The sequence below is a fragment of the Ogataea philodendri genome (assembly GCF_020536065.1).
Source record: "Ogataea philodendri strain CBS6075 chromosome Unknown scaffold5, whole genome shotgun sequence".
Taxonomy (NCBI): Eukaryota; Fungi; Ascomycota; class Pichiomycetes; order Pichiales; family Pichiaceae; genus Ogataea; species Ogataea philodendri.
Genome location: NW_025764134.1, coordinates 275,532 through 297,537, shown reverse-complemented (window position 1 = coordinate 297,537; position 22,006 = coordinate 275,532). Strand labels below are relative to the sequence as shown.

Here is a 22,006-nt window from a genome sequence, read left to right as displayed (position 1 = left end):
ATGGCACATAAATTTAACTGTAACTATTAATCGCTCGCGTTGTTGCTTTCCAGCTTCATGTCGGTGATCACCACCGACGACTGGTCCGCCTTCTGGTCGGTATGAACACGCTCCTGCTCTTCCTCGGTCGATTCGGCCTGGTCGTCTCTATAACTGTCGTATTCGAACTCGTAATCTGCTGGAGAGACGGTTCGAGAACCAAACACAAACCTGTCCACAAACTTGCTGCGCTTGCGCACCGAAATGGCCGGCGATAGCGACGGTGAGTGGTGTGCCGAGCTTGTAGAGTACGGCGTGCTTATGAAGTCCGACTCGATGTAGGTATCTCTGGTGATGATGATGTAACACAGAAGCAGGATGATGATGGTCAAATTAAGATAGTTGAGCTTCTTCTGGAAGTTGAGTGAATGCGCAAACCCAGAAAACTTGCTGTCTGTATCTGCCAAAAGATGCTGGAACTTGTTGTTCTGGTAGTTGAAGAGATTTTCAAAGTTGAACGCCAGTTCGGTGTTGAGCAGCCTGAAGTTGCCTATCTGGTTGAGGATGGTTTGGTTCAGATGGTCCATCAGTGTGGTGAATCTGTTGTTTTGGCGGCTTTCAAGGTTCTCAAACGCGGTAGACAAGATCCTCGACTGTTCCTCGATGTATAATAGCGACAATGTAGCGTTTGACTCCAGGAGCGAGATCCGGTTGATGATGTTCTTGTAGATCGATTCCTGAGCTCCGGCAGTGTGGGTGGTCTTTGGCTTCACCTCTGATGGAGTCTCGTCAATTTCGCACAAGTCCTGCTGGTGCTCTTTGAGGAAACGGTCCAAGCCGAGGTACGGTGTGATTTTGCAGTTTTCGTCTTCTGTGGACCCGTTCAAGGAGAAGAAAATCTCGTTGATTGACAGATTGAACGATGGAGTGTCGTAAAAGTCTTTTGACTCGACTTTAGGCTCCTCTTTCTCCACCACCTCCGGTTGGATCTCTTCCTTCTCTTCCTCTTTAAACTGCTCAATCATGGTCTTTCCATGGACCTGGACCGACGAAATCGGACAGTAGAACTCGTCTCCATAGTACGAGAACACCTCGATTCTGAGGAACTTGGCCCATATCAGCGGGTTCTCGACTTTAAACGGTTGCAATTTCCGCACATTCTCTGCACGGAAGTCACCCAAAGAGTGCCAGCTGGTGGTCGGGTACCTATCGCTGACAGAAATTCGAACGTCTTTGAACATGGACGAGAAAAACTCGTAGTTGCCGAGCAAAACTTCGTCCACCAAAATATCCTCGCACAATTCAATGATGATGTACTTGTTCTTCGCTTTGCACTCGTTCAACAAGTACGAGTCTTTGTTCTCGTTCAAAATGGCGTTCGCGCCTTTCGCCTCAGCGTTGGTCTTGACAATTGTGGCCGCACAGTCGAACGAGGCGAAATTGAACCGCTCTTTATAAACTTTGCCTGTGTCCTCTTGTTTTGGTTCTGGTGCACCAAACATGGAGATTTCGATCTCCATTTCCTCGCCCACGGGTCCTCCAAAGGCATCTTTCTGTTCCTGTTCTGGTCTTGACTTGACGACCTCTGCCTCATCAACTTTTTTCTTCTTCCATTCCTCAAACGTGAGGAAGTATGCCTTCTCCTCGATAGGCAGACTAGACTTGTTCCCGTCGAGCGAGTCTGTCAGGTTTTGAAGTTCTGACTCCACCAGGGACCCATTAAGCGACGAAAGAGTCGTTGTAGAGTTCTCCTCGGCGCTTACAAGCGCCAAAAAACTCAAATATACACTCCATGTCCACCACAACAAATACATGATAAATATTTAAAGAGATTATTTTTTTCTCTGTTATTTTACTGTGGACAAGACACTGTTGCCATGTCGTTGAAATTCTGCACAGTGTGTGCCTCGAACAACAACAGGTAAGTTCAAATTGATATTTCTCTGCTAACTTGTAGATCCATGGAGGCCCACAAGGTTCTGAAGGATGCTGGATATAAAGTCAGGTCATACGGTACGGGAACGTCAGTTAGATTACCAGGACCGACGATAGATCAGCCGAACGTTTTTGATTTCGGAACACCATACACATCGATTTTAGACAAACTCAACACCCAAGACCTGAGAATTCATAAGGCCAACGGAGTGTTGGACATGACGAAACGTAATATTGCAATTAAAAAGGCTCCTGAAAGATGGCCGTATTTCAACCAGCCTCCACAAAGACTGCCGGCGAGCGCGTATCCCGAGTTCGAGAACGAGCTCGATTTCCAGGTGGTGATAACGTGCGAAGAACGGTGTTTCGACTCGGTCGTGGAAGATTATCTGGGACGGAACTACTTTGACCCCAGCCAAACACAGATCCCTGTTCATTGCTTCAACGTGGAGATCAGAGATGAGCATAGAAGCGCGTTGTCGGGTGCACAGGCGATACTGGACCTGGCAAACCTGCTTTCCACCGCATACCAACAAAGTTTACTAGATTTCAGCTCGACACCCTTTGACGACAAAGTTTTGGACATTATCACCGAATGGCAGGAACACCACCCAACTCTACCAATACTCTACTCTATTTGTTACCATTGAATAATATTAGCATTAATTTTTCTGCAAAACAGACCGTCCGTTCACAAACACTTGTCTAACATTACGATCGTCACCGTTGAAGATCCACTTGTCGATCAAATCCTGGAACTTATCTATCGACTCTTTGCGGTCGACCTGGCCCCATCTTGGGTTTTGGAAAGCGAAGGTGTCGACAGGCGAGTTGTCGCAGTCGAGTTGAATAAGTTGCGTGTCGAATTTGTATCCGACCTGGAATTTACCGAGCTTGACGTCCATGTTGAGGACCTCGGCACCTCCCACGGTGGCCAGGTACAGCACGTCGCTGGTGCTGAGCTTTTCGAAATCGTTCTCGGACTTCATGACCAAGTGGTTCGAAACCAAAAGCGCATGCTTGGCCACTTGTAACACGGAAGGAGTGAATCCACCCGAGCAATCGGTTCCCAGACTGACCTTGACGTTGCTGTTGAGCAGCCATCTGATTCTGGCCTCTCCAGAAGTGATGGAGGAGTTTGACGTTGGACAGTGCGACACTCCGCTGCCGGTCTGGGCCAAAAGGTCTTTTTCGTGGTCCGACAAATGGATACAGTGGGCCAGAATGGTCTTTGGTCCGAGCAGACCAGACTTGTGATAAATATCGGTATAGGAATCGTAATCGGGGAAAAGTTCGTGAGCGACTTCGATCTCACGCTTGTTTTCGGATAAATGTGTTTGACAATGGTAGTTTCTGGACTTTCTGAGCTCACCCAGCCATTCCATCAGGTTCTCGGTACACGAAGGAGCGAATCTAGGAGTCAAAACAGGACTCACCAAGGTTCCAGTAGGGTCTCTTGCCTCGACATGGCGGATCACCTCGAGCTGGGACTGCTTGCTCTCCTCAAAGGTCTCGATGTAGTGGTCTGGAGAGTTCTGGTTCATGCAAACTTTACCGATCAAAGCTCTCTGGCCGCGCGTGAGAGCCACATCGGCAAGCAGGTTGGTAGCCTCGGCGTGGATCGTGGCATAGTACGCAGCCGCGGTAGTTCCGTTGCTGAGCGTGCGGTCCACCACCTTGTTGTAGATTTCTGTAGCGAGCGAGACGTCTTTGAACGAGGACTCCAACGGGAACGTGTACTTCTCGAGCCAGTCCATCAGAGTTGAGTCGCCAAAGATTCCGTTATTAGGAAATTGTGGGGCGTGGATATGGGTGTCGATAAAGCCGGGGACAAAGAACTTCACCTCGGAGTCAGAGACGTCAACGAAGCGCACTTGTTCCTGGGACAGCTTGGTGAAGTCGAGCGTGTATTTTTTATAGTCCTGGCAGTTTTCCTGGACAAAAGCAATGGTACCTGTTTCATCAACACCAACAGCACAGCGTGTGAGAGCCTCCAGACGGCCGAGCTCTGGCGTGTGCACAAAAGTGCCGAAGTAGCAGGTGAATTTGATGGCCTCTAGCGCCTTGGCGGCCAAATGGGCGGGAAAGTGGTGTTTAGTCATGTTCATATGGAGGATACAAGATACCCACTATATATACTCGATAAAAACCTGAGCCGGAACTAGTCCGATTAGGAGCCGCGGCGATTGCGTCTGGGCCGCGGTACCGGGGCACGAAAAAAAAAAAGCACCCGCAATGACATGGAACGGCAGTAGCAATCACAGAACAGGAGGCACGAGGCTGCACCTTGAATAATCTTGGCCGAGGGAGTCGGGTGCATGTTCTGGAGAGGCTATTCCAAAAAGCAGAGCGGGCCCATTTGTCCTATATGATTACTTTTTTTTTACAGAACATTCTTTATCAATAGGCTGATAGCAGAAAGATTGCAAATACAAATTCATGCACAGAACTTGGAGCTAGAATCGTACAACCAAATTTATCTGCAATTATTGTTTGTCCTTAAACTTTCCAAATATCTGCTACCAAAACCATTCCATGTTTTCTGTAGATGTATGGCTATATAAATGAGGTGGAACCATGGGTTCTTGTCTCATCATCAATCCTACTTAGATTACTATAAAAATGGTTGCCATTAACAGAATCGTGTGTGCTTCTTTGCTCGTTGTCGCTCCTGCTCTTGCCGTTGCATTACCTGACGCCCAGGCCGAGGCTGACCTTGCCAAGTACAAGGAGAAGCTCGAGAAGCTGAAGGAAAAGTTGTTCGGTGGTAAGGATGAGGAGGACTGCGACTCCGCTACAAAGACCACCTTGGAGACCTCCACCACCTCTGACTGCGACCCTGCTACCAAGACCACTGAGGTCACAATCACTACCGACTCCGACTGCGACCCTGCTACCAAGACTACTTCTGTCACCATCACCAGCACGAGCTCCGTTGTCACCTCGTCTGTCGACTCCGACTGCGACACAGCAACCAAGACTCTCATCTAAGCTCTTTGGCCGGTCCGGATCTACTACATCTATTATTTGTCTGTCTGTAAAGAATTGAAGCTACCATAAAAAATCGTCTCCCGTAAGCGCTTACCTAACACATGTTCTGCGCAAAATTTCTACCAATCAATTTTCGTGCAAAAAAAATTAATACACTAAACCATGGTCAACGTAAGTAACTAGCGCTAAAACGCATTTTCTAACCGCCCAGTACATCAAGTCCCTCAAAGTCAAGAAGCTGCCTAACTTCGGAGGTATCACCCCATCTTTCATCAGAGGTTACACCCCAATTCTCGCCATCTGGGGAGTCGCTACTACTGCCGGAATTTTCACCTTCACATCCAACTGGCCATTGTTCCAAGACACTTTCTACAAGAAACTTCCTATCATGGGTAAGCTCTGGATCAAGGAGGTTGACCCACAAGACCTGCCTCAGTGAATAGACAAAAAATATATTATACATATTGACTTTAATCAGTGTCTTCAGTACACCCAACAACACCCCAGTCCACGCCCGTTACCGTGTGCAATCTTTCCAGAATCGAGTCCATCGGCGTGAACAGTCCAAACTGTTTGTGTTCGCCGTCGTAGGAGTGCAACATTCCAACCACCCCGAGCCCTGTTTCTGGCCCTTGAGAAATCAGGTTGCCGAGGAAGCTGCTCAGCATCGACCGTTTGTTGGTTGTTGGTTGGCGCAAACTCGACAGTTTTGCAAGAACCAGAGCCCCAGAGTCGCCGCCCGCGGCAAACTGTTTCTGGGACCCGGAAATCACAAACTCGGACGTCTTTAACGACCCGTCCGACCAGTAGATCATCTTCTGTCCGTTAAGTCGGCCGTCTGTGTAGTCAGTAGTGGCCCCCACTTTGAACACCTCGAGCCCCGCGTGATTGATTGCAGACGTCTCCTTTGAAGTCTTGAGATGCACCACTTTCTTCACGTACAGGTTGGAGAACATCAAGGCCGGGTCGTGCTTGTTGAGCTCCAGGTCCTCGCCCAAGAAGTTGACAAACTTCTTGGACTGGTCCAGGATCTTGACAATTGCAATGTCCGACAGCTTGTCCTCGTTCAGGACGCGTTCTCCCCAGATCAGCTGGCCAAACGTCTCGCGAGGAAGGTTACGGGTCAACGTCTTCTTCTTGACACGAACCTCGGTCACCGGGTACAGTTGGTCGATCTCCTGGACAACCGAGTCGTACGCACGATACTCCTCGGTGTGTGCGTCGTATTTCAACCGTTCGTTCAACAATGCGTTCTTGTACAGGTTCACTAGCACAGGAGACGGAACAGAAACGTGTGGGTATGGATCTCCGGATTTGATGCTCTCGTTGAGCATCACATGGGCACAGGTGAACCCAAACAGCGAGTTCTCGTATTTCTGGAGTCTCGGATTGTTGCTATTTTCCGGAATTCTGGGGTACAGGTACCCAGCCAGCGTTCCAGACAGCTTCAAGGAGTTGTTGCAAGCAACGGGCATCGAGATCGGCATGTACTCGGAGTCTGGGTCGACTGTGCGGAATGGAGCACGAAACTTGGACGTGGACGCGGCCGTGATCTGGTTCTTCTGCGCCACGAAGTGCATGTTGTCGATGCTGGACGAGAAGTAGCGCACAATATCGATGTGTTCCTTGTTGAGCGTTGGGAACCCAAAGATGAAAGTAACCACGCTGAGGTCCTCGTGGAGGAATCCGCGCAACACAGGAGCGATGAACGCGCCTTCCTGGTCGGACAGAGAAAGTTCCTTGGATTTCTGGACCAACATTTGCATGATACGGCCGATTTTGGCCTGCAGAGCAAGCGGGAGATTCGTGCTACCAATTGGGAAAATGTTTGGAGTCATCACAGTGGCGAAGTTCTCCAGGTCTCTGGACGGAAACTCGACAACCTTCAGCAGACCCAGCAGGTCGTACAGGTTTTTCGACAGCAGCGACTTGGAGCTGTCGTAAACTTCGGACAACAGATGGTTGTCGATAAGAAAAAGAACGTTTTTGATAAGCTTATGCAGTCCCGGCGAGGAGCTGGTTGAAAACTGGAATGGAGCCAGGTACTGGAGGTATTGGAGCTTGGAAATCGTGGATGAGGTGCTCTCGATGCTCTCACTGATGGCAATAGAGGCCTTGGTAAGATTGAGCACCGACTGAGACACTTGCATCAGGGTATTTGATGTGCTAACAGCAAGCGCACGCAGATGTTTCTCCAGAACTTCAACGAGCTGTGTCTGGTCTATTTCGGAGGCTGCATTGGAGCCGTGTCTAGAGCGCGGGTTGATATTTGTGCGAGAGTCCTCTGAGATGTTGGATTTGCGTCTGCTAAAAGACTGACGTAATGATTTCATGTTATCGAGAGTGTCGTCTTCGAACTCCTCCTCGTCGACGACTCTGAGCGGTCTTCCGATTGACGTGAACGTAGAAGGCGTCTCTTTGCCATACGAGCTCTGTTGCGACGACTTTCCGGTGGAAATAGTAGGCTTGGCACTAAACAGCGAGTTGGTGTTGGAGTTGAACGAGTACTGGAACGTCTTGGAATCGTCGTTGTTAGACTGCACGGCCGTAACGTCCTCGGTCAGCATGTCTGAGTACGACTCCGCAGGTAATCCGACGGAGTCCTCCTCGTCTTTGCGCTTGAATAACTTAAAAGCCATCGGTTGTGCGGTCGGAAGCTTTTTTTATCTTGGAAAAAAATAGCGTTGATTTTTTGACCTTAAAAATTGGAGACAGGACGAAAAAAAAAAGTTTAAATAAGCTAAAACCAAATGAGCCTTGTTTTTAGACGCAATGCCTCGTTTTTCGGGAATTTGGGTGAAAGTATCACCAAAATAGTTCCTAAACCGCATAAGTTTTTCAAAATCACCAAACCGTTTGGTTTCGAACAGCCACCGATCCATTCTAAAGACATACCCAAAAAACCATGGCTCACAAAGGAAAACATCAACGTGCCCAAACGGATCTGGGACTTCTATTTCGACGGAATAACAAGACGAACAAGAGTCAACAACATCCAGAAAGAGCTCGCATATGGTGGAATGTACGATTTCCACGTGTACATGCGAACCAAGGGACGGCTGTTTGAAGCACCAATTTCTTACTTCAAGAAGGAGAAGTCGCTGTTTTTCCCAAACTTTAAGGTCCGCACGTTCAAAGACAACACCGTGGACATTATGGACGTTCTAAAAAAGGCAAACGTCACCTTGTTGAAGGTGTACTCGACAGATTCCGGTAAAGACATGTTGGCTGACTACTTCAAGATCCCAAACTCGGACGACCAATACCTCTCGAAAACGGGAATTCAACAGTTCCACAAAAGTTTCCCCAAATCGCAGATCGTCGAACTTGTTCTCAGCGAGAAATGGTCCACGCATTTTGTTCACACCTTCGTCACTCCTAATAAGATCAAAGCCGATCTGCCAGAGTCTCAGTATGACAAATATCTGGTTGCGCTTCGAGAGTCCGTTCTGCCCCGTAACGACCGCGAAAAACTTCTCATGACAAATACCTACGCCGGATTCGTGTACCTGATCGACGACTCGTACCGGATCCGTTGGGCAGGCTGTGGATTGCCCGAAGAAAAAGAAGTGCAAAGTCTCTGGAAGGCTCTTAAAGGTCTGGAGAAAGAAGCAGGCCGCAAACTCGTCAAGTCAAGATAATCTCGCATGTACATACAACATGGCCCGTTCCCTACAAACGAAGTCGTTTCTCGTGATCCCGTTACTAGAAAACAATTATAGATAATAGAATTCAATGGCCTTGTAGATCACTAGTGATCACCTCGCCCGCCATAGTATGGGCGTCATTTCCCGACTCGCCTAGCTTCGAAGTTCCCTTTTCCTTGTAGGTCGATACTGCCGGGATGTTGGCTTTGATCCTGGTCACTATAGTTCCATCCGCTCGAGGTTCAAGTCTGATCAGAGTGTGCAACGGAATAGACATCCATGGCGACTTCTCTTGCGGAGAGTTCATGAAATAAGCATAGATACATCTGAGCACCGCTTGATGAGTGATCACCAGAACGTTCTCCTGGTTCTCAAGCTCCATGATAATCGGCTCCAGTCGCTGAACAACGTCGCGGTATGACTCTCCTCCCCGGTACCTGTACTCGAACTTGTTTTCGTCACGTGCTGCAAAGTCGTCAGGGAACTGCTCGGCAATTTCCTGGTAGGTGAGTCCGTCGCAGGACCCGGCGTCCAGCTCGTCCAGGGCCTTCCACTGTTTCTTTGGATTTGGCAGAAATTGTGCCGTTTGCTGTGTTCTGCGTAGTGTCGAGGTCCAAACCTCAAACTTCTCATGGTTCGGAACGTACTTGCTCACCATGTCCTTCAGTTTGCGGGCGTACTGCATTCCGCGCTCACTCAGGTCCGCATCTCCTCCAATCTTGCCCTCCAAGTTGTACTGAGACTCTCCGTGACGCGACAACCAAATGTAGCGGGGTTTGATGTGCAGGTTCATGATGTAGAAAGCGATTCTGCTCTCCAAGTAGCTCTCGATCTTGTTGATGATGATCTGGGAATTGATGTTGATGAGTTTGATGAAACTGAGGTTTTTGTCTGCCTCCAGATCCATGGGCTCGTAATGGGTTTCATAGTACTTGATCTTGGTGAGAATATCATCCTGAGCGTAGCTTTGGGATTTGCCGACGTAATCAGGTGACGTGGAGTTGATGTCCAGGATGTTGGACTTGACAATGGTCTCATCATCGCAGAAACTCTCCAAAAACAAAGGCTCCACATAATGATCTTTCAGCACTTGGGCAACCATCTCCCGCTTCTGTCTTGTCACGTTAGAGCCGTCCAAGATAGCAACACAGCCGTTTTCGTCGTTCATCCACTGGATCACGGCCTTGATTGCGTCCTCATTGGCCTGTTCGCGAATGATCTTACTTTCCTCGTTGTTGGGGTCGAAAAAGTCGGCGGTGGGTTGTACCTGGTACTCCTCACGACGATAAGACGAAACGCTAAACAGTTTGGTTTTGATCGAAAGCCACGACAAGTACCGCACAATCTTGTACGAGATAAACGACTTGCCACGGGCAGGCAATCCAACCATCACCACGCACACTCGCAAATTGTCAACGTGGGAAAGCGTGTGGAGCGGCATGTGGAGACTGGATGAAGGGAATGAAAAAAAACAAAGTAAAATAAATACTCAGGAAATCTTGTTTATTGGCAGACACCGTAGGCTACAAATAACTTGGTGAACACAACTTCTTAATAAGTGTTTGTCGATGACTCAGCTAGCCGATGTTCTTCGTGAACTGAAACTCGACAGTGTGTCCTCTGTGGAACTTGATCCTGCCACCGTCACCTCGTCGTTACCTGCAGAACTGGATGAGAGTCAGGTTTTGGACGAAATTAGAGCAAACCATCTTTCTCCGACAAGCGAGCTACCATGGGACCTGTTAGACACTTTCCAGCAGGTTCCAGAAGTGGTATCGAGGGATCGAGAGCGGTTCTATCGTTCTATGATAACATTGCCTGCTACAGTTAAAAGAACAAAATTGAGGTTCCAACGCAGTGGAATTGCTGGATCTATTGTTTCCTACAAAGAGACTTTCGATAGATCCATTTTAGACGCCGGAAACTCGGCAGCAACGTCTCTCTCCGTGAACAGAAAGTTTGGTGGTAAAGACGACGCCGTGATGGGTAATTCCGGGTTTCTGCCGTTCCAACCTGGCGGACTCGGCCCAAACGACGAACAAAATGATTCCACAAAGTTCCTTCATCGAGACGAAAACGGCCTGCTCGACATCCCTCAGGGAATGAGCCGGGGACTCTCTGTTTCCAACAATTTACACACAGATCTTTCCGAGTTGGAACAGAGAACGCAGCACGATGATCGCGGAGAAATCCAGCAGGAAGAAGATCAGTTCGAGATTATCCCCGACGTGGAGGATGAGATCTCGAAATTCATCCCAGCTGCCATGCTTTCCAGACCGTCCAAGAAGAAGAAGGCCGCTCCTCCCAAACGTGAGTGGGCCCATGTGGTGGACGTTAACCACACGATCGCAAACTTCGACGAGCTGGTGCCCAATCCAGCACGGACCTGGCCTTTCGAGCTCGATACTTTTCAGAAAGAAGCAGTCTACCATCTCGAGAAAAACGATTCTGTGTTTGTTGCTGCACATACATCTGCCGGAAAAACGGTGGTGGCAGAGTACGCAATCGCCTTGTCTAATAGAAACATGACAAAGACGATCTACACTTCGCCAATCAAAGCTCTGAGTAACCAAAAGTTCAGAGATTTCAAAGAAACTTTCAAAGACTTGGACGTGGGTGTGATCACAGGAGACGTCCAGATCAACCCAGAAGCGAACTGTCTAATCATGACCACCGAGATCTTGCGGTCCATGTTATATAGAGGAGCCGACTTGATCAGAGACGTGGAGTTTGTCATTTTCGACGAAGTGCATTACGTGAACGACGTGGAGAGAGGTGTTGTTTGGGAAGAGGTTATTATCATGCTTCCAGAACATATCAAGGTTGTTCTTCTTTCTGCCACCGTTCCAAACACATACGAGTTTGCTTCGTGGGTCGGAAGAACTCGTCAAAAGGATATCTATGTCATTTCCACCTCCAAAAGACCTGTTCCTCTGGAGATCTTTGCCTGGGCTAAGGACGATATTTTCAAGCTGATTGATTCCGCTGGAAACTTCCAACAGAAGAACTTTAAAGCTCACGAAGATAAACTCATCAAAAAGAAAGATATACCCGAATCCAACAATGGAAAGTCCGCTGGTCGAGGCGGTGCGGTCGCTCGTGGAGGTACTAGAGGAGGAAATCGCGGCGGCCGTGGTGGTAGCCGTGGTGGAGCTTCTTCGGTCTCTGGACGAATGTTCAAAAGAGACGGTCCTAATAAAAACTCGTGGAACAATCTGGTGACATTCCTTCAGAAGAAAAATCTGATGCCTGCGGTGATCTTTGTGTTCTCCAAGAAACGGTGCGAAGAGTACGCAGACACTTTACGTGGAGTCAACTTCTGTACTTCCAAAGAAGCATCTCAGATCCACATGTTCATTGATAAAGCTGTTTCGCGGTTGAAGAAAGAGGACAGAGAATTGCCTCAGATTCTGAAGATTAGAGAGATGCTTTCGAGAGGTATTGCTGTCCATCATGGTGGCTTGCTACCAATTGTGAAAGAGATTATTGAAATTCTTTTCTCCAAAACTCTCATCAAGGTGCTGTTTGCGACCGAGACTTTTGCCATGGGACTGAACTTGCCAACCAGAACTGTCGTCTTCAGTGAACTGAGAAAACACGACGGTACGGGTTACAGAAATCTGCTTCCTGGTGAGTTCACCCAGATGTCCGGCCGTGCTGGACGTAGAGGTTTGGACTCTACAGGAACAGTTATTGTGATGGCTTATAACCAACCACTGGAAGAGTTTGCATTTAAAGAAGTCACTTTGGGAACAGCTACCAAACTGTCATCCAAATTCAGATTGACTTACAACATGATTTTGAACCTGCTTCGTATTGAGGCTCTTAGAGTGGAGGAGATGATTAAACGGTCTTTTGGAGAAAACACCACGCAATCGCTGTTCCCAGAGCATGAGATTGAAGTTACGAAGCTGGAGAAACAGCTCAAGGAAACCAAAAAACAGTCCATCTCCGAGGAAGACGCTGAGAAGCTGAATCTTTTTTACAACACCATGGACGAAATGCAGCAGCAGTATGGCCAGCTAGTGGAGGAAAGTATGAAGTTGTTGTACTACCAGAAAAGACTCAAAGTTGGAAGAGTTGTTGTTTACAGAGACCCGGAAACCAAGATTTCGTATCCCGCAGTCACTGCCAGATGGAGCAATGGAGACGACAAGATCACCTTGTTGACGTTTGATGTCTCGCATTCGTCGAAGAACCAATACAACTGCGTCTTCACCACCAATTTTGGACAATCTTATGTTGCCAAGTTTTTCAGCAAATGGAAGCTTGGACAGAACTTCAAGTTTATTGAGCTACCGCTCTCGTGTATCGAGTTTGTTGGCTCGTACTTTGTGCGTTCTTACATCAACGGTGTGATCAACAAGGACCAAAAGAGCATTGACGAGTTCAAAGCAGAAATGTCCCAGCTTTTGATCTACCAGCGTAAATGGTCTGAATTGGACTGGACGGCTTTCCAGAACCCGCAGATGATTGAGATTCTGACCCGGATCGATGAGCTTCGCGACACGGTGATGAACTGTTTTGCAGACGAAGGTTTTGACTCCTTGTTGGAGAAAGAGTATCCTGAGTTTATGGAGCGCAAGAACGTTGAACTACGGATTGAGTCATTAAAGAGTATGATGAGCGAGGAGAATCTGGAATTGTTGCCGGACTACGAACAGCGTCTTGAGGTGTTGAGACAGCTGGAATTTGTAACAGAGCAGCTGACGGTGACTCTGAAGGGACGTGTTGCGTGCGAGATCAACTTTGGGTTTGAACTGATTGTCACTGAGCTTGTGTTTGCGAATATTTTGGGCAGTTTCACGAGCGAGGAGATTGTGGCACTGTTGTCGTGTTTTGTATACGACGGAAAACGGGCCAACGACGATGGCCCGGCTCCGCTGTGCACTCCGCGTCTGGAGACAGGAAAGGACAAGATTGTGGAGATTGTGGAGCAGGTGATGCAGGTTTCCAACGATAACAAGATCATTCTGACCTCGGAAGAAGAACAGTTCTTGGAGAACAACCGGTTTGGTCTTGTGAACGTTGTTTACGAATGGGCCAGAGGCCAGTCGTTCAAAGACATCATGGAGCTGAGCAACCAAGAAAACGAAGCAGAAGGTACGATTGTGAGGGTGATCACCAGATTGGACGAGGTTTGCCGCGTGGTGATGAACTGTGCGCTGATCGTGGGAGACTCGGAGCTGCATTTGAAGATGGGCGAGGCACAGGAGAAAATTAAAAGAGACATTGTGTTCTGTGCCTCGTTATACTTGTAATTCACATAGAGCATTAATACTTTTACATATGACATCAAATAATCATTTGCGCTTGAAACCGCGTGGTTTTGTCACTCCTGCTGGGCGGACGGTTTTAGCACCGTCTAGCGTTTTCAATGGTTTAATTGTACCTTTTCCTTTGTTGAGACGTAGTGCTGGCTTGGAGTCTGTCACGTTTGGCTTTGCTTCAACCACCACGGAAATCACCGTTTCTCCACGCAAAATCACCAGCCCAAGCAGTCGTTTCTCTTCCTGAATGTTGGATTCGTCCACCACGGCGGACTTTTGCGCGCGAAGCTGTTTCTGAGACCGTTTCGTGAGCCGAAACTCCTCAGCATCTGCTAAAACAAGATTCATGTGCGAGTCGAACGACAGAAGCGTTCCTGTAAATTGCGAGGTGTCTAAAGTTGTCACGCGGACGCGGAAATTTATGAGGTTGGCCTGGAGTTAGTATTTGGGGTCTGTTGGAACTTACCAGCTTCGGCTTCTTGGGGAGTTGTCCAATAGCCATAATAAAGAAATATAAAGATGGAGTTTTTTCAAGTGCTCAAAAAAAATTAAAAGTCTGCTTATGTCAGCGCCCAAAACTATTAGTCCAAATCTCAAACCAAAACAAAACATAAACATAAACAAACTTCTTTCTTCGTCCCGAATTATTATAAATACCACAGAAGTTCCCGTCTGTCGCGTTTGTCATGTCTGATTATCATTTGGAATCATCGGTTCCGAAAAAAAGACAGTCGTTCTCGACAAATTACAGCCAACAACCAACTGGTCAATATTTTAACGGTACAACAAACATTTTGTCCGCTTTAGATACAAATATCCCTAGTGGATCGTCAATCAAACGCAAAAGACTCAGTTTGTTACCAAAAAATGTCAACATTGGAGCTCCTAGATTGCTGAACCAGCCCGGTGTCCATAAAAGACAGAGCTCTTTTGGACTGTCCCAACACGCTCCTTCTGTGCAAGATTTGGTGCAGAGATCCATAACCAGAACAGGACATCAGGTTCCAGGAAGTGTAAACAGACGCAAATCCATGGCACAGGCTCCGTTGCCGCCTTCGTCAAATGGAAGACTATTTGAGAACTCGGTGATGAACACCCCAGGCGCAAATTATCTTACGTCCACCACTCCAAAAGACCCAAGACCTTTGCGGGACCGTACTTTCCAAATGAAAATGCAACAGGAACTGTACTCATTTTTGTCCACCAACAAGTTTGATATCGAGATGAAACACCCACTCACGAACAAAACCTTGAAAAACCCTACTCAAAAGGACTTTGTGTTGATGTTCCAATGGCTGTACAAGAAAATTGATCCTGGCTACAAGTTTTTCAGATCCATCGAGCAAGAGGTGTACTCGTTGTTGAAATTTCTGGAATATCCGTATTTGGATACCATCAACAAGTCGCAGATCAGCGCTGTTGGTGGCTCCAACTGGCACATTTTCCTTGGAATGTTGTACTGGATGAAACAGCTCGTGAGCGAGAGCTTTGATCTGGACAACATCGAGCTCGATAACTTCCAGGAGATCCAAAGTCTGCCGCAGAACAACTCTGTTTTGTATGACGAGTCGTTCAACGACTCGGTGGTGTTGAAAGAACAGGACCTTGTTGATAAATTGTTCACCAAATACGCTCTCAAGTCGTACAAGATGTACATGTCTACTGGAGGAGCCAACTTTGACAACTATTTTAGAGAAATGGAGAAAGAATACCACGGATACATGAAGGAAGTTACACAGAGACTTGGATCGCTTAATGAGGACAACCAGCAGCTGAACGCTCAGGTTGAGGAATTGTCTGTTCAGAGCGAAAAAATCCATGCCAATCACGAAAAATCAAGATTGCTGGAACTGGACGTTTCCAGGTACAAGGCTTTCATTGACGCACAGATGCAAAAGAAGCTCAAGTGGCCAACGACGATCCTCAAGATCGAGAAAGACATTGAGACCATCAAGGAGAAGCTTTCCAAAGCAGAGGAGTCGAAAGCACACATTCTCACAAACCTTAATTCGCGCAATTTCACTGTCCAGACGATCGAGATGATGCATCGCGAGAGAGCACAGCTGGCCAAGGACATCGATTCTGTGGTGGACAAGAGCAATTCTGTGCAAAAGACGGTGAACGAGAAGTTTATGAGTTTGAAAAAAGCCTACGAGGGACTTGAAAAACTGATCGATTCATACAATTCCTACATGTACAACCTGCTTCACTCGATCACGTTCAAGGAGCTTCCTCAGATCACGATCACCGGGTTCACGGAGGAGGTGATCAACAACGACTCAAAGCTGGGCAAGAAGCCCGACGAGATCATTCCGCAACTGAAGGAGCTCAACATCAGAACGAACCTGACTGTGCTTAAGTACGATCTTGTGGAGGCGCACCGGAAGAACCAGGACACGCTGATCAAGCTCCATGAGCAGCTGGACAACCAGCAGCAGGAGGTGACGTCGAAGGAGTACACGATCCACGACCTGGAGTCGGAGCTTGCCAACTTCCAGGCCATCGACAAGGACACCAAGGAACAGCTTGAGTTCGAGCTCTCGAGCAAGGACTCGGAGGTGGAGGCCGACCAAACGACGATCCGCAATCTGCAGAAACGCATGCTAGCAGACCGCAAGGCAGCAGAGGCACGTCATTTCAAGGCCAAGTCAGAGCTCGACGGGTTCAAGAGCGACCTGAAGTACCAATATTTCACGTTCTTCCACCGGATCGGCGACTGTATGAACCACACGCTCAATTTCAAGAACGACATCACCGCGGAGCTGGAGTCCATGAACTCCAAGATCGTCAACGAGTACCAGGAACACATCGAGCTCAACAAGATCAAGTACGTGTGAGATAATTTATTGTATATTAGGAACCAGTGGACCGGTACGTACCAAATTATTGATTCTGCTTCTTTCTCTTATTCTTTTTGTAATAGTTTCTTTGGAAGAACGGATGGTGGGCCACTTCTTTGGCCTTGCTCTTGGAGTATTCCACGTACGCCATGTCTTCTCCTCCAGCCAAACCAGCCAGAGATCCCTGGTTCTTGACTGCTCTGGAGGTGTTCTTCATCTTCTTGGACACCCCGTTGCCGATCAGGTTTTCTGAGTCCTCACCCAGCTCGATTCCGGCAACGTCCTCGTTCTTCAGCAGAACTTCCTGGAGCAGTTCACGGCGCTCTTTGGCCGACGAGTACGCCAGGTTTGGCAGATTCTCCATTCCATGCAAATGAGTGATGATCTTGAACGCGTATCCCTGGTCCACCAAAAATGCTTGTCTTTTCGTCGAGTAGTACATCTCCTGAGTGTCTTTGGAGACCAGACTGTAGAAGAAAGCGTTGAATCCCTCGTCGTTTCTCCGCTTGGCACGCAAAATCCGGCCCAGTCGCTGGGCCTCCTGTCTCCGGGACCCGTAATGCGACGAGATCTGGATCAGGCAGGTAGCCTCGGGCAGGTCGATCGAGGTGTCTCCGACTTTTGACAAGAAAATCGTGTTCACCTGCTCATTGTGCTGGAAGTTCTGCAAAATGTTCATCCGTTCCTGTTGGGGAGTGGATCCATAGATAAACGGCTTGCCGAGCTTCAAGGCGTACTCCTGTAAAGCATAAACGTTGTCGGAGAAAACGATGATCTTGTCGCCACGCTTCTCGTGGTAGTGGATCAAAAACTGGCACGCTTGGAACTTGGTAGGGTTCATGATGTACAGAAGCATTCTCTTGCGCGCGCTCTCTCTCAAGTACTCCTGATAGAACTCGGACGTCATCGGACACCAGACCTCGGCACACTGGACGTTGGCGATGTGGCCCTTCTGCGAGAGCTCCATCCAGTTGGCCTCGTACAGCTTGGGGCCGATCAGGAAGTTCAGGTCCGAAATCTTTTCGTCCTCACGCACCAGTGTGGCCGTCAGACCGAGCTTGGCGTGCGCGGCAATTGTCGTCACAACACGACGGAACATCGCCGCAGGAACAACGTGCACCTCGTCCAGAATGATGAATCCCCACTCGCGCGAGGTCAAGAAGTCCATCACCTTCTGTGCGTCGTAGGACCGGTTTCTGGTGTTGGCAACCATCGAGTACGTGGAAACAACCAGTCCGGCATCGCCAGTGAACATCTCCTTGTTTTCGGAAGTGAACACAGCAACGTTCTCCGGCTGGATCGTACACCACTGCAAAAACTGCTGTCGCCATTGCATCACCGAAACAGACGATGTGCACAGAACAATCACCGACTTTCTGATCGTGCACGCAGCAGTGATACCGACAAGAGTCTTACCAGCTCCGCAGGGAAGCACAATGATCCCCGACCGCGCACGGCCGTTACCAAACATCTTACTCAGCGATTTCTCCTGGTACGGTCTGATCTGCGTGGACGGCTTCAGGTCGATCTCGAGGTCTGGATTCTGTGTGTCGTTTCTGAAATCGTACTCTTCCAGCATCGGATAATCGATCTCCTGACACCGTTTTTTGACGATCTCAACAGACTCGTGTGCGATCTCAAACGAGTGCACCGTGTCGTCGTCCTCCTCCTCGCCAGCATCTCCAATGACAGTGGCAAAGATGTCCTCGAGGTTTTCCTGCTGAGCAGCGTCATCGGCTGCTGCTGGCTTGTCTGTTTGGTCGGGCTGGGCCTCAACAGCCTTTGATTCTTCGTCGCGCTTCTTTTTGCTCTGTTCTGTTCCGGGGATCACCAGGTCGCCCTTCTGTGCAGACTTGGTGATCACGAGTCCGTCGCTTGTTGTGGTTATCGTTTCACTGCTCTGGATCCGCAATTTTCCAATCACCTCGTCTTTCAGTAACATCTGCAAAATGTCCGCCTGTGGACTCTCCACAAAGTATCTGTTGTGTTTCAAAACCAGCTTCACCTTACCGTACGAGACAGTCGCCTGTTTGATGAAATTGACCACCGACGAGGCCAACGGCACCTTGGACAGTCTACTCAGCACAGAAATAATATCGTCTGTCTCGAGACCAACAGAAACAGCAGCGTACAGAGAATGCGTGGTGATGCGGTATTCGTGGATGAAGCTCGGCCGACTGACAGGCTCAGCGATGGTCACCAGGAAATCCTGTGCCTGTTCCGACAATGGCGACAAACTCTCGAGAAATATTTTGCCGTCCAGGGGACTGATCCAGATGGGTCTGGCAGCGTGGTCTGGCTTCAATTTCAGGTACGAGAAGTCTGCCTTGCCGAAAACCGACGAAACAGAGTCCGGAACAAAGTCTGGCGGTCTGCTAAGCGAGATCGTCACGAGCTCGGACTCGTCAAACTTGATGTCGCCCTTTGTTCTCTTGATATTGCGCATTGCCTCTTTCGCCTCCTGGGCCTTCTTCTCGAGCTGGAGGTCCTTCTTCTTGGACCGCATCGTCTGCTTACTCAACTCGTAGTCGGAAGCCGACGAGTACGAGTCGTCAGAGTCAAAGATATCATCTTCGTCGTAAACTTCAGACTCTCCCGCCATTAGTAATTAAATTATCTTTTTTTTAGTCTTCAAGCACAGCCTGAAATACTTTTATACAATTATCTGGCAGCGTTTTTAAGGCCGTCCAGACGTTTTTCCATCACGCGGATCACCTCGTTGAGTTGCTGCGAGCTGAGCGCGGCAGACGCCGTGTTTGAGTTGCCCTGGTGGCGCTGGTCGATCCAGTCCCACAGATGCGCCTCGCTGGCCATCAGAGTCTCGTCAGAAACGCCCCGGGTGTAGCTGACAGCCGGTCTGGTGAGCTTGTCCCAGATCATGATGAAAACCAGCAATAATAATAGTCCTGTTTTGACGTCGACCTGCGAAACGTAGCCGAGAAGTGTTGATTGCAAAGAAGGCGGCGGCGCTGGCTGCGCAGTGACTGGGATCTCTTCGCGCTCCTCCACCTGTCTGCGCTTCTTTTTGGTAGCAGACTTGCTTTTTTTCATGGAAACCGTCACTGGCCGGCCAGACTCCACGCGGGCCTTGACCTCTTTGACCAGAATTCCCAGAGACTCTTTCTGGCCGGAAATCGTGCCCTTCTCGACAGCTCCCTTGATCCAGGACTTGGCTGTCCAGATCACAGACGTGACAATGTACATCTTGGTGCTGTTGCGGGCGGCCCAGCTCAGGTAGATCCGCGTCTTCACTTTGAACGAGTTGCCCGATGGAACGTCTGGGGTGTCCGTTATCTGGGTCACTAGACAACTGGACTGGAAATCGTTTTTCTCGATCTCCTCAACAACGTTACATTTGGTCTGTTTGGGGCCAACAGGCCCATTCAGAGGCTTGGTGTAGGAATACGACCGTTTCTTCGTTGTCTCGTCGAACGCACCGATCTCCGAGATGTCTGTATTTTTCTGCGTCTTGAGCACGGACTTAAGAAACTGCGTATCGCTGCCAAAGAGCAAGTAAAAAACCGCACCAACAGGAGCAGCAATCACCTCGTTGATGATCTCGACGTCGCCCGGCTCGGACACGTACGGGTTGCTCGAGGGGTCGTGTTCGAGCGGGCCGTCGAACGGGATGCCTCTGAACGTGTGGCTCTCGCTCCGGTTGCGAGTCTCCACCTCGTCGTCGTCCTTGATCATGTTCTCCTTGTCTGAGACGTCAGTGTCAGAGTCAGAGTCGTTGGACATCTCTTTCTCCAGACGGAGACTCTTATTTGGGGCTGCACCGTTCTTTAGCTTGGAATCGTCGCCGTCATCCGACTCCTCAGACTCGGGGTCGTCAGTATCGGCCTCGGAGTCAACGTCTAGGTCCACCGTGTTAAGGTTCGACCCGGACAAAATCGACGACCAGATCTTCACCAGAAGCTCGTAGGTAGAGTCTCTTGAGATGAACGATGCAAACGTGTACTTGTCGTGCAAGGTGGTGAATTCTAAAGCGTTTGGGATCCCCACGGTTTTTTTCTTCTTGATCATCAGCACTTTATTCAACGTCACGGTGATGTGGGTGATCAATCCGATCAGATTCGAGTGGAAACTGATATGATTCTCGCTGACGTACATTCTTCCGTGAATAAGAACGTCTTTTCTGTACGCACAGGTGTAATCTTCAATAAATAGCTCGTTGGAAGGGATCTCGGGGAACATCTGGTGGAACGAGTCCTGACGTTTCTGACTGGGTAGCTTGATTCCGAGCTGCTCGGCCAGCTTCTCGCGTCTGGCATTGAGTTCCTGGTCGATATCTGTCACTGTAGTTGTGTGTCTACTCAGTTGCAAAGTATCTTGGGTGGTGCTGTTGCGCTTGTCGCGGAGCCGGGGCCGTTTGGCGTATGTGGAGCCCTCGTCGTCCACAAAACTGGTGTTGTTGGACGGCGGGTAGAGTGCTGTGGCGCTGGACGACTTGGACACCGGGTTGGGCGAGAGAGCTCTTTTGGAGATGCCGGACAAAATGCGCTCGAGACGGGGCTCCTCGGTGGGGGTGTTTGTGTTGGGGGACGAGATCTGCGACACGGACGTGGCCGGGTCCACGATGGTGTTGGAGGCGGTGCGCCTGGTGCTCCCGCTATTTAGTCCGGAAAACGGGGTGTCGTGGAATTCTATGAGGTCGTCTGGTTTGGGGAATTGGTCCAACGACAGGGCGCCCTGGCCGAGCGTGGTGAGAATGGAGGTCTTGACGGGCTTGAACTCGATGTTCTCGGCGGGGGACTGGGTGTGCTCGGGCGACTGCGGCTGGGGTTCCTCTACAGGAGGTGGGTCAGGCAAACTCGTTTGGGAGCGCAAATTGAACGAGTTCATGATGCTGGTGAGCAACCCCCCTCCGTTCCTGTCTCTGTGGGACGAGTGGGTGGACTCGACCGAGTCTGCCGGGTCCTGCGGCTGTTTTGGCTGGGTGGGAGGAGGCAGCAAGCTTCTGGAGGAGGCAATATCCACGCCGTCGAACTCGTCGTCGTCGCTGTCGTGGCGAGTGTGTTCGCGGATCTTGGACTTGATGCGAGAAATGGAGTCGTTGGGCACGACGGGGGAAATTGAAGGCAGAGCAATGGACGAGCTGGTGGAGGTGGTATCTATACGGGGGACCTGTTTGGACGCCCTGCTGGGGGTGGAGGCGGAGCTAGACACAGACGACTGGCTCTTTCTGTTTTTGAGCAGCGACTTGAGTCGGAAACTGGCTCCGCGGGACGCAGACTTGGAAGTGTCAGAAGGCATCCATGAAGTTTGGAGATTAAAATTTTAGTTCCGGGGACATGCCGAAATTCTACAGAGATAAGATAGGGAAAGCATCAGCAACAGGGCT

General features: G+C 49.2%; 21 protein-coding genes across 21 annotated transcripts; 13 read left to right on the top strand and 8 right to left on the bottom strand.

Moving 5' to 3' along the window:
- Nucleotides 1–26: 26 nt before the first annotated feature.
- Nucleotides 27–1,793, bottom strand: OGAPHI_006141 (uncharacterized protein; the record flags this gene model as incomplete). Its single annotated transcript, XM_046207399.1, has 1 exon — nucleotides 27–1,793. The coding sequence occupies one exon, from the start codon at nucleotides 1,791–1,793 to the stop codon at nucleotides 27–29; it is 1,767 nt and encodes a 588-aa protein (XP_046059066.1).
- OGAPHI_006142 (uncharacterized protein) lies at nucleotides 450–915 on the top strand (the record flags this gene model as incomplete). Its single annotated transcript, XM_046207400.1, has 2 exons — nucleotides 450–615; nucleotides 722–915. 2 exons carry the CDS (start codon nucleotides 450–452, stop codon nucleotides 913–915), a joined length of 360 nt encoding a protein of 119 aa, XP_046059067.1.
- A 147-nt stretch (nucleotides 1,794–1,940) lies between the features above and the next one.
- OGAPHI_006140 (uncharacterized protein) lies at nucleotides 1,941–2,564 on the top strand (the record flags this gene model as incomplete). Its single annotated transcript, XM_046207398.1, has 1 exon — nucleotides 1,941–2,564. The coding sequence occupies one exon, from the start codon at nucleotides 1,941–1,943 to the stop codon at nucleotides 2,562–2,564; it is 624 nt and encodes a 207-aa protein (XP_046059065.1).
- Nucleotides 2,565–2,576: 12 nt separating this feature from the next.
- On the bottom strand, nucleotides 2,577–4,016 carry OGAPHI_006138 (uncharacterized protein; the record flags this gene model as incomplete). Its single annotated transcript, XM_046207396.1, has 1 exon — nucleotides 2,577–4,016. The coding sequence occupies one exon, from the start codon at nucleotides 4,014–4,016 to the stop codon at nucleotides 2,577–2,579; it is 1,440 nt and encodes a 479-aa protein (XP_046059063.1).
- OGAPHI_006139 (uncharacterized protein) lies at nucleotides 2,818–3,171 on the top strand (the record flags this gene model as incomplete). Its single annotated transcript, XM_046207397.1, has 1 exon — nucleotides 2,818–3,171. One exon carries the CDS (start codon nucleotides 2,818–2,820, stop codon nucleotides 3,169–3,171), a length of 354 nt encoding a protein of 117 aa, XP_046059064.1.
- Nucleotides 4,017–4,536: 520 nt separating the features above from the next.
- Nucleotides 4,537–4,905, top strand: OGAPHI_006137 (uncharacterized protein; the record flags this gene model as incomplete). Its single annotated transcript, XM_046207394.1, has 1 exon — nucleotides 4,537–4,905. One exon carries the CDS (start codon nucleotides 4,537–4,539, stop codon nucleotides 4,903–4,905), a length of 369 nt encoding a protein of 122 aa, XP_046059062.1.
- A 162-nt stretch (nucleotides 4,906–5,067) lies between these two features.
- OGAPHI_006136 (uncharacterized protein) lies at nucleotides 5,068–6,510 on the top strand (the record flags this gene model as incomplete). The annotated part of the gene is made up of 4 exons (XM_046207393.1): nucleotides 5,068–5,080; nucleotides 5,184–5,340; nucleotides 5,445–5,492; nucleotides 5,850–6,510. The coding sequence occupies 4 exons, from the start codon at nucleotides 5,068–5,070 to the stop codon at nucleotides 6,508–6,510; spliced, it is 879 nt and encodes a 292-aa protein (XP_046059061.1).
- Nucleotides 5,376–7,544, bottom strand: OGAPHI_006135 (uncharacterized protein; the record flags this gene model as incomplete). Its single annotated transcript, XM_046207392.1, has 1 exon — nucleotides 5,376–7,544. The coding sequence occupies one exon, from the start codon at nucleotides 7,542–7,544 to the stop codon at nucleotides 5,376–5,378; it is 2,169 nt and encodes a 722-aa protein (XP_046059060.1).
- Nucleotides 7,237–7,587, top strand: OGAPHI_006134 (uncharacterized protein; the record flags this gene model as incomplete). The annotated part of the gene is made up of 1 exon (XM_046207391.1): nucleotides 7,237–7,587. The coding sequence occupies one exon, from the start codon at nucleotides 7,237–7,239 to the stop codon at nucleotides 7,585–7,587; it is 351 nt and encodes a 116-aa protein (XP_046059059.1).
- A 68-nt stretch (nucleotides 7,588–7,655) lies between these two features.
- OGAPHI_006133 (uncharacterized protein) lies at nucleotides 7,656–8,546 on the top strand (the record flags this gene model as incomplete). Its single annotated transcript, XM_046207390.1, has 1 exon — nucleotides 7,656–8,546. The coding sequence occupies one exon, from the start codon at nucleotides 7,656–7,658 to the stop codon at nucleotides 8,544–8,546; it is 891 nt and encodes a 296-aa protein (XP_046059058.1).
- A 91-nt stretch (nucleotides 8,547–8,637) lies between these two features.
- OGAPHI_006131 (uncharacterized protein) lies at nucleotides 8,638–9,942 on the bottom strand (the record flags this gene model as incomplete). Its single annotated transcript, XM_046207388.1, has 1 exon — nucleotides 8,638–9,942. One exon carries the CDS (start codon nucleotides 9,940–9,942, stop codon nucleotides 8,638–8,640), a length of 1,305 nt encoding a protein of 434 aa, XP_046059056.1.
- OGAPHI_006132 (uncharacterized protein) lies at nucleotides 9,184–9,546 on the top strand (the record flags this gene model as incomplete). Its single annotated transcript, XM_046207389.1, has 1 exon — nucleotides 9,184–9,546. The coding sequence occupies one exon, from the start codon at nucleotides 9,184–9,186 to the stop codon at nucleotides 9,544–9,546; it is 363 nt and encodes a 120-aa protein (XP_046059057.1).
- Nucleotides 9,943–10,120: 178 nt separating the features above from the next.
- On the top strand, nucleotides 10,121–13,813 carry OGAPHI_006129 (uncharacterized protein; the record flags this gene model as incomplete). Its single annotated transcript, XM_046207386.1, has 1 exon — nucleotides 10,121–13,813. One exon carries the CDS (start codon nucleotides 10,121–10,123, stop codon nucleotides 13,811–13,813), a length of 3,693 nt encoding a protein of 1,230 aa, XP_046059054.1.
- On the bottom strand, nucleotides 10,435–11,289 carry OGAPHI_006130 (uncharacterized protein; the record flags this gene model as incomplete). Its single annotated transcript, XM_046207387.1, has 2 exons — nucleotides 10,435–10,573; nucleotides 11,096–11,289. The coding sequence occupies 2 exons, from the start codon at nucleotides 11,287–11,289 to the stop codon at nucleotides 10,435–10,437; spliced, it is 333 nt and encodes a 110-aa protein (XP_046059055.1).
- A 355-nt stretch (nucleotides 13,814–14,168) lies between the features above and the next one.
- Nucleotides 14,169–17,039, top strand: OGAPHI_006127 (uncharacterized protein; the record flags this gene model as incomplete). The annotated part of the gene is made up of 3 exons (XM_046207383.1): nucleotides 14,169–14,198; nucleotides 14,485–16,653; nucleotides 16,746–17,039. 3 exons carry the CDS (start codon nucleotides 14,169–14,171, stop codon nucleotides 17,037–17,039), a joined length of 2,493 nt encoding a protein of 830 aa, XP_046059052.1.
- Nucleotides 15,141–15,479, bottom strand: OGAPHI_006128 (uncharacterized protein; the record flags this gene model as incomplete). The annotated part of the gene is made up of 1 exon (XM_046207385.1): nucleotides 15,141–15,479. One exon carries the CDS (start codon nucleotides 15,477–15,479, stop codon nucleotides 15,141–15,143), a length of 339 nt encoding a protein of 112 aa, XP_046059053.1.
- Nucleotides 16,706–19,264, bottom strand: OGAPHI_006125 (uncharacterized protein; the record flags this gene model as incomplete). The annotated part of the gene is made up of 1 exon (XM_046207381.1): nucleotides 16,706–19,264. The coding sequence occupies one exon, from the start codon at nucleotides 19,262–19,264 to the stop codon at nucleotides 16,706–16,708; it is 2,559 nt and encodes an 852-aa protein (XP_046059050.1).
- On the top strand, nucleotides 18,612–19,190 carry OGAPHI_006126 (uncharacterized protein; the record flags this gene model as incomplete). The annotated part of the gene is made up of 1 exon (XM_046207382.1): nucleotides 18,612–19,190. One exon carries the CDS (start codon nucleotides 18,612–18,614, stop codon nucleotides 19,188–19,190), a length of 579 nt encoding a protein of 192 aa, XP_046059051.1.
- Nucleotides 19,265–19,323: 59 nt separating the features above from the next.
- OGAPHI_006123 (uncharacterized protein) lies at nucleotides 19,324–21,918 on the bottom strand (the record flags this gene model as incomplete). The annotated part of the gene is made up of 1 exon (XM_046207379.1): nucleotides 19,324–21,918. The coding sequence occupies one exon, from the start codon at nucleotides 21,916–21,918 to the stop codon at nucleotides 19,324–19,326; it is 2,595 nt and encodes an 864-aa protein (XP_046059048.1).
- On the top strand, nucleotides 20,216–20,587 carry OGAPHI_006124 (uncharacterized protein; the record flags this gene model as incomplete). Its single annotated transcript, XM_046207380.1, has 1 exon — nucleotides 20,216–20,587. One exon carries the CDS (start codon nucleotides 20,216–20,218, stop codon nucleotides 20,585–20,587), a length of 372 nt encoding a protein of 123 aa, XP_046059049.1.
- On the top strand, nucleotides 21,149–21,946 carry OGAPHI_006122 (uncharacterized protein; the record flags this gene model as incomplete). Its single annotated transcript, XM_046207378.1, has 1 exon — nucleotides 21,149–21,946. The coding sequence occupies one exon, from the start codon at nucleotides 21,149–21,151 to the stop codon at nucleotides 21,944–21,946; it is 798 nt and encodes a 265-aa protein (XP_046059047.1).
- Between the last annotated feature and the right edge of the window lie 60 nt (nucleotides 21,947–22,006).